Source organism: Peromyscus maniculatus, chromosome 7, assembly GCF_049852395.1.
Source record: "Peromyscus maniculatus bairdii isolate BWxNUB_F1_BW_parent chromosome 7, HU_Pman_BW_mat_3.1, whole genome shotgun sequence".
In the NCBI taxonomy this organism is placed as follows: Eukaryota; Metazoa; Chordata; class Mammalia; order Rodentia; family Cricetidae; genus Peromyscus; species Peromyscus maniculatus.
This window is the reverse complement of record NC_134858.1, coordinates 108,361,362-108,369,564: the sequence shown is the minus strand read 5'-3', so window position 1 is coordinate 108,369,564 and position 8,203 is coordinate 108,361,362. Positions and strand designations below refer to the sequence as shown.

The window sequence follows — 8,203 nt, the reverse complement described above, 5'->3', positions numbered from 1 at the left end:
GGTCCCTCTCTGGGTAGCCCTGGCTGGCTTTGAACTTGTGGTAATCCTCCTGCTTCTGCCTCCCAAGTGTTGGGATTACGGATGTGCCCCATCACTCCTGGCAGTAATGTGGACTTTAACAAGCCCTCGGAGTATGCTCACACAGGTGAAGAACGGACCACGAGGCTAAGAGTAGACCTATATAATGGGGAAACGCTCTCTCTTGACATAGACTAACTTGCTGTAGTGAACAACGTGAAATTCGTGGTGTTAGTCTGTGAAGAGCCAGTGGTTTCTGCAGGGTGGAGGTGGTTTGGGGTTTTGCTGTTGTTTTGACACAGCACCTCATGTATCCCAGGTTAGCCTCAAACTCAATTTGTAGCAAAGGACTGACTGACTGTCCTTGCCTCTACCTCCCAAGCGGTGGGGATATGAACAAATGCTACCTCCTCTGCTCTGGGTCCAATGGTTTCTTCAAGTATCTGGTGATGCATGTGTTCATTAAGAGGTGGGTCTGACAGGGCTACATAGTGATATCCTGTCTCAAAAATAAAAATAAATAAATAAAGAGGGGGTTGGTATAACCTTGTCGGATTCATCCAACCTTTGGCAGTGGTCGGAACTGAATGCACACCGAAGCCATGGAGAGCAGAGTGTGAAACAGGGAGCCCTGGAAAGACAAAGGGTGGGGGATGGGAGGAGACTGGGGAACACATCTACAGTCAGACTGGTATGAGGTGGAGGAAGCTGTACGCAGAATGCAGTGAATCTCTCTTAAAATTCTCCTGACTTTGGGAACACGGCCCTTGGAAATAAAGTCAGATGAATAGCAAGAAGAGAAGGACAAATCAATCAATATCAATCAATCAATAAATAAATAATAAAAAGAAGAGAAAGACTGTTTCTCCGGCCCCAGCTTCGTCGTTCTTGCTCCCAGGTCCTGCCCCCCACCCCCAAGTCCCTGCTCCCAGCTTGGAAAGTGGTACAGCTCAGCTAAAGTTCCTGCCCAGACGCTGATCTCTGATAACCACACCAGGCACACAGGGGGCAGGACTGCCTACCAAAACTACCTACAGGACTCCGGTCTGAGCTAGCCCAGGAACTGCAAGTAACTTCCCTAGGTAAATGGGGATCCAGTTCTCTGAGCCAAATATCCAAATACCCCAGGTGAGCAGAGCTTTCAGGACACACAGGAGAGCTTTCGGGACACACAGGACATGCTCCAAACATTTATTCGGCTCATATTTGAAATCTCCCCACTCCAAAACTGCCTCAGCACAACTTAGGGTGACCCTGGATGTGATCACCTGAGGAAGGGGTGCCAGGCAGGATTGTCCTTTCATGAAACCTGTGAGGCAGAGCTTGTACACTCACTGAGACCCCCACAGGGAATTTCTGCCAGCTTCACATACTTAAGTCCCAGCTTCATACCTCTGCAGGGAGCTGGCCATGTTACCCCTCCCCTCCCTCCCTCCCTCCCTCCCCCTTCCTCCCCCCTTTCAGCAGTCACTGAGCCGTGTGATACAGAGCCAGTCTCTCTTCTTGGCAGATGTCCTCCATAACGTTAAGAGTCATTGTGCTCCACCTAGCAGTCAAGCTGGCCCTCTCGTTGGGGTCAGTTCACACTCATTCCCACCAGGCAAGAACAATTAGGTATGGGTGCGTCTGAGACAAGTGACCCGAACATCAGTCGGGACACTCTGCCACAGTCCACTATGGCTCTCCCCGGGGCAATGGATCCTGACTGGAATCTGAAGGCAGGGTAGAGCGAGGGAAATGAGACTGGAGAGGAGGCCTAGTGGGAAACTCAAAGCCCACAGGAAGACAGTGGGCTAAGGCGGTCACAGCGTTACCAGGATGGCCAGCTGAGGCACCAGAGACAGGGACAGGACCAAGACTCCCGGGGAATCCACACAGGAAGTCCGACTTAAAATATATTTGAGCCATTCATCGTATTCTGCAATGTCTGTGTAAACTGAGGGGACAGAGACTTGACCACAGTTGATGCCCCAGCTCACAATCCCCACCTGGATCCATGTGTTGTCAGATTCACAGACAAGGGGGCTCCCAGAATCTCCCTGAAAAAGAGGAGAAAGAAACCAACTGCAGGGAAGGACAGGGAGCAGGCTGGCTGCATTGAAAGGTGCTGGGAAGACTTCCTCCAGCCCCAACAACTCTTCCAGGCCTAGCTTCCCCTCCCCTCTCCTCCCCTCCCCTCCCCTCCCCTCCCCCAAACTGACAGAGATCTGCCTGCCTCTGCCTCCCGAAAGCTGGGATTAAAGGCGTGCACCACTATGCCTGGCCCTAGATTCTTTTAATGGCTGAGATTTAACTTTAGCTTATATGAGAACTGTAGTATCCTCTTAGCAATGCTACACCTTCTCTGATGATCAGGCGCATAAACACAAGATGCAAAGCCAGTCCAGCCCAGTGGAGCAGTCATATATTAAAATTGACCTCGGGCATCCCTAACCTACAGATCCAAACCCTTTCTGGAGAACTTCTAGGCCTGTCATGACTCACAACTCTGACACTGTGACAGCCCTGTGCTCTCGAGTATGCAACCTGCAGAGCCCTCTCCAGCATCAGGCTAGCGTCTAGCTAGACTGGTCAGTCCTGGGTTTTGAAAACCATGAGATATTTTGAGCCTCATCATTGCATGGAGGTGCCGGAATCTTTATCACAGCCTCAGAAATTCTCTCTGCCCTAACCCCACTGAGTGACCCGCTCAATGCCAGCTGCACTGCCTGTAAGAGCCTGAGACAGTTCCACTTCAGCACAATTCTGCATGGCCTTGCCCCACCCTAAACCCAAGGCCCTCCAACCAGCCCCCTCAAGCACACCTCCCTCAGCACCCAGGCTCTGCTCAGGACTCCTAGACGATGCAACAAGCTCAGAAGTCTTCAGTCCAGGCACCGTCCGCCCAAGGGAGTCACTTATCTAGAAGGTAACTCTCACCACACCCACCCAGCTTCACCTCCCAGTCCTGGCTGGGCCAGTCTAGAAATTTGACATAGCACTCCAGGCTGTATATATTCCAACTCTAACCACTTGTTTTTTGTTTTGTTATTTGCTGCTGCTGTTGTTGTTATTTTCTGTTTACTTTCTTTTTTTTTTTTTTTTTTTTTTTTTTTTTTTTTTTTTTTTTTTTTTTTGGTTTTTTCGAGACAGGGTTTCTCTTGTGTAGCTTTGCGCCTCTCCTGGAACTCACTTGGTAGACCAGGCTGGCCTCGAACTCACAGAGATCCGCCTGCCTCTGCCTCCCGAGTGCTGGGATTAAAGGCGTGCGCCACCACGGCCCGGCTACTTTCTTTTTTTTTTTTTTTTTTGGTTTTTTTTTTTGTTTTTTTGGTTTTTCGAGACAGGATTTCTCTGTGTAGCTTTGCGCCTGTCCTGGAACTCACTCTGTAGCCCAGGCTGGCCTCGAACTCACAGAGATCCGCCTGCCTCTGCCTCCCGAGTGCTGGGATTAAAGACGTGCGCCACCACCGCCCGGCTGTTGCTATTTTCTTTGTATAGCCCTGGCTGTCCTGGAACTTGATCTGTAGTGTAGATCATGTTGACAGAGCACACTAGTCCCAAACTCAGAGATCCGCCTGCCTCTGCCTCCCGACGAATGCTGGGATTAAAGGAGTGAACCACCACTTGTCTGACCACATTGTGATCCCATTGCTCCAAATAGATACACAACTTTCTTCAGCATAGGACCTCTGAACCCTTAGACATGCCTGTGCCCCGTCACAACAATGACACCATCCCCTTTCCAAGAAATTCAAATGTGCATCCACTAACAGCCCAAAACCCCTTCTCAAGAGTGCAGCCTTATGCAGAGGGAAGAAATGAACCTGGGAATCCTAGACATACTCACAGAAAGAGCTTCAATTTATCTCCTTGGATTTTGCCTTCCAGAGATTTATAATGTCTGTGTTGCAAGGGTTAACTTGCATTGAGTTACCTGCTATCACCGCCTCCTTTTTTTTTTTTTTTTTTTTTTTTTTTTGGTTTTTTGAGACAGGGTTTCTCTGTGTAGTTTTGCGCCTTTCCTGGAACTCACTTGGTAGTCCAGGCTGGCCTCGAACTCACAGAGATCCTCCTGGCTCTGCCTCCCGAGTGCTGGGATTAAAGGCGTGCGCCACCACCGCCCGGCCACCGCCTCCTTTTTTAGACAGGGTTTCACTGTGTAGCTCTGGAACTTGTTATGTAGACCAGGTTGGCCTCAAAACTGACAGAGATCCTCCTGCCTCGGCCTCCTGACACTAGGCTAGAAAATATAGGTCAAATGCCCACGTTGGCATGGTTGAATGCCACATAAAACTCAGTGCAAAACACTGCATTATCACCCTCAGATTTAAATGCTTTAGCAAAGTCACTAGGTAGCAAAGACTAAAACTTTTAGAAGGACCAGGCCAGGCCAACTCATGGAAAACGTGAGGACTCACTCCATAAACCTTAACGAAGGGGTCTGTACAAGATGAAGCAGCATGCCACTGTGGCTCACACCTTCTAGCCTAGTGGCAGGAGGCAGAGGCAGGAGGATCTCTGTCAGTTTGAGGCCAGCCTGGTCTACATAACAAGTTCCAGAGCTACACAGTGAAACCCTGTCTAAAAAAGGAGGCGGTGATAGCAGGGAACTCAAGCCTTTGAGGTGATGACCAAAACATACAGGCTTTAAGGGGCCCATAAACTGACCCAACAGGGACTCTGTCCTGACTCATGCCGGCCGCAGATCATCCCTTCCATCACTAGGTTTTCAGATGTCTTCAACTGTCTCTGGAACAGCCGATTACAATGCTTCTGGAGAAGAATGTTTTGCTGAACCTCCTGAAGAGGAACTGAGGTGAACACTGGATCTACAGAAAGACAATTTGGGATCTGTACCAGGAAGTGGCAGGAGCTACCAGCATCCGCTCGGTGCCACAGGGTATGTGAACATACAGTTGATCCCTTAAAACGGACAGGCCAGCCGGGATGGTGGTGGCGCACGCCTTTAATCCCAGCACTTGGGAGGCAGAGGCAGGTGGATCTCTGTGAGTTTGAGGCTAGCCTGGTCTACAAAGTGAGTTCCAGGACAGGCTCCAAAGCTACACAGAGAAACCTGTCTCGAAAAACAATAAATAAATAAATAAATAAATAAATAAATAAATAAATAAATAAATAAATAAATAGACAGACCATACACTGGACACCTGTCCCATAGGAAACAGACAAGAAAAGTCTTGCCAGCTAGAAAATGACAACCAAACGTCTGCCAGAGTCTTTGTGGTAAGAGGGTCAAAGGTCCTGTGCTCTGCTCAGCCCAGGAAGGAGGGGAAGCTCAACCCTTCGGGGGAAGAACAGCTCGAACTGGTCAGTATCACATGACCCCAGCCAAATCTAACCTGGACAGAAACCATCACACCTGTCACCCAAGCACCCAGGCCCTGACACAAAACTAAAAAACGCTAACCCAGTGGCAGTTCCTCGCTGGCAGTGCATTCTCCTCCCTCCTCCCCTGCCGCCAGCTAGGAACCCGCCCACCCCCACCCCTACCGACCAACCCTGGAGCACCAGGCGGTCCCATCTGCATCCCGCCTGCCAGGCTCACCATTTTCCCTCTGGTGGCCCCAGCCAGTCACCCAGCACAGCGTCCCGTTCTTCACCTGGAAGGGCTTCCCAGGGAGGCACACAGGCTGGATAAGTGAGGAGTAATTCACAGGGGTGGCCAGCAGAGCAAGGGCAATGTCGCTCTTCATGGTTTGAGAGTCAAAATTGGAAGGATAGACGATGTCTTGGACTGGGACCAGTGTTGCATTTTCAGACTCAGAATTCAACACGTTGTCTCCCAGCATCACCGTGTACTCCTCCTGGCTGCAAGGAAAGCTCATGACCCTTGCAGAGGTCCTTAAGGGCTTACACACCCCCTCTATACACGGCACTTGCTTCTCAGCCCAGCCTTGTGTGGATGCCAAGCATCAACCCTCCTCCTCCCTCCAAACCACGTCCCCTTCTCCAGGACCCCTGACCACCCTTGCCTGCCCAGCAATGCTCCAAGTGTGCTTCTTAGACCAGTATCACCTGGAAAGCTATTAAAAATGAAGATGTTCAGGGTGTCACCTGAGACTGAATAAGAAGAGTCCTGGACTGTCACTCCTTTTACAGATGAGAAGGAAAAAAATCTCTCTCTCTTGAGCACTGACTGCTCTTCCAGACGTCCTGAGTTCAATTCCCAACACCCACATGGTGGCTCGCAACCATCTGTAATGAAATCTGGCACCCTCTTCTATATACATAATAAATAAATCTTTAAAAAATATCTCTCTCTCTCTCTCTCTCTCTCTCTCTCTCTCTCTCTCTCTCTGTGTGTGTGTGTGTGTGTGTGTGTGTGTGTGTGTGTGTGTGTGTGTTGGTTTCTCTTTGTAGCCCTGGCTATCCTGGAACTCACTTTGTAGACCAGGATGGCCTCAAACTCACAGAGATCCACCTGCCTCTGCCTCCTGAGTGCTGGGATTAAAGGCATGTGCCACCACTACCAGCTAAAATAATTTTAAGAGATGGGGACAGGACACAGCTGGATCAGGGGCCCCAAACCAGGTCCCTCAACACTCACGCATATATGCAGTGGGCCGCAGTGAGCACCCATTGATGGCTGATGAGGGAGCCGCCACACACGTGTTCATTTCTGCTCTGCAGGCTCACCTGCCAAGGCCACTTCCTTACTACCGATGGCCTCCCATGATTTAACTCCATAATTCTACGGCCACATGGTTCTAAAGCGGGATTAAAAGGGAAGCCATTACTTCACACCTCCATCCCATCCCACACACAGTCGAGGTCATCCTCAGGAAGGGACTATCTCTCCAGCCCTCCAAGGGCAGGAGCTGACCCTGCCTCCCCAGGCAGACTGGGTTGCCCTTTGACCTCTCAGACAGGCCTGTAGAGCCCTGGCACCAGTCACCAGTGGCAGTACCTGGAAAAAACGGTCCTGCTGGAGAGCTGCTACTGGATTCCAAGACATCTTTGGGTGTGGTCGGTGAAGGAGTCCCCGATCCTGGAGTCCCAACAGGGTCTGGAGACACCGGAACTACCGAAGGATCTGAAATACTCAGGGGTTTCATGCGGTTCCGGTGTGCCGGGGCTGCTGGACTTGTGGGCATCACTCTGGAATCCCCCCTGGGTCTGTAAGTACCACCTAAGGAAGAGACCAACAGGAAAGGCTCAGGCCGAGGCGTGCCTGCGCCTGCGCGGCTGCTTGCTGCGAGCCTGACAACCCCAACAGCACCAGCACGGCCTGCCACCAACGCCAACACCATCACCATGGCCACCCCAAGCCAAGCTCCATGCAGCCACACCTCTGCCACGGGTACCACCCGGGACCCCTGTCCCCAGCCAAGGTCTCACTAAACAGAGGCTGAAGAAGCTGAAGCCAGACCAGGAGGGCCAGGAAGCCGCCCGGGTCACCCCTGCAGAAGCTGCCCATCCAGGCCTTGGGCTCAAGCAATCCCGCTCCTGGCACCCCCGCCCCCCAGCAGTGGCTCGCGCAGATGCCTCTGTGTAGGCCTGAGGGCTGTGTGGGCTGTGTGTGTGCAAGTCCAGAGTGGCTCCCTAAGACATCTGATCCCTGAGTTATTCACCAAAAGCTCGGTGGGTAGCACTGTCATGGGAGAGACTTTGAAGGCATTCTAGATCTTATCAATATTAAATAAAAAGGGGGCCGGCCGGAGCAATGGCTGCTCTTACAGAAGACCTGGATTTCATTCCCAGCACCCACATTTTGGCTCACAACTACTCATAACCCCAGATCCGGGGGATCCCGTCTCTCTTCTGACCTCTGTGGGCACCACGCACTCTCAAGGTGCACACACACACACACACACACACACACACACACACACACGAAGACAAAACTCTCATACACATAAAATAAAAAATATTAAATGAAAGGATATTAAATAAAAAGTCTACCTCAGTCCCAGACAACATAACATCCTAACAGTTTGATAATTTCCTTTTTAACCTCTGGGGGTAAAATAAGACCATACACAAAACCACAGAAATACAACTTTGGTAATCCATGTAAAGTGACTATGCATGTATCTACAATCCAGGTCAAGACACAGGACTCTGCCGATGGTTCAGGAGGCCCTCCACGTACCTTCCATGGTACAACTGCAGGCTGTGCTCATTAAGCTTACTTCCATATAATTAATTACTTGTGTTTCCTGTAGTCCCTGTCCCTGTCCCCAAA

The 8,203-nt window shown here is 50.7% G+C and overlaps 1 protein-coding gene across 3 annotated transcripts; it reads right to left on the bottom strand.

The window, feature by feature from the left end:
* Positions 1–1,195: 1,195 nt before the first annotated feature.
* On the bottom strand, positions 1,196–7,482 carry LOC102906076 (serine protease 43-like). Of its 3 annotated transcripts, none has more exons than XM_042282128.2 (6): positions 7,357–7,482; positions 6,926–7,147; positions 6,566–6,725; positions 5,564–5,826; positions 4,669–4,829; positions 1,196–2,057 (listed from the first exon to the last, which is right to left on the bottom strand). In XM_042282128.2, exons 1-6 carry the CDS (start codon positions 7,433–7,435, stop codon positions 1,821–1,823), a joined length of 1,122 nt encoding a protein of 373 aa, XP_042138062.2. In that variant the 5' UTR covers positions 7,436–7,482; the 3' UTR covers positions 1,196–1,820. The 3 variants fall into 3 exon arrangements, with proteins under 3 accessions (XP_042138062.2, XP_042138063.2, XP_042138061.2); XM_042282129.2 differs by having other exon boundaries at positions 7,362–7,482; XM_042282127.2 differs by having other exon boundaries at positions 1,679–2,057; positions 6,926–7,387.
* Positions 7,483–8,203: the final 721 nt, after the last annotated feature.

Excerpts from the sequence above, each read along its gene's own strand:
- LOC102906076 (XM_042282127.2), bottom strand. The coding sequence starts at position 7,274 with ATGGTGATGGTGTTGGCGTTGGTGGCAGGCCGTGCTGGTGCTGTTGGG. Across the intron at positions 4,830-5,563 it reads GGGCCACCAGAGGGAAAATG|ATCCAGTGTTCACCTCAGTT; the intron begins GTGAGCCTGGCA and ends GTCTTTCTGTAG. Across the intron at positions 2,058-4,668 it reads CAGGACAGAGTCCCTGTTGG|GGAGATTCTGGGAGCCCCCT; the intron begins GTCAGTTTATGG and ends CCTCTTTTTCAG.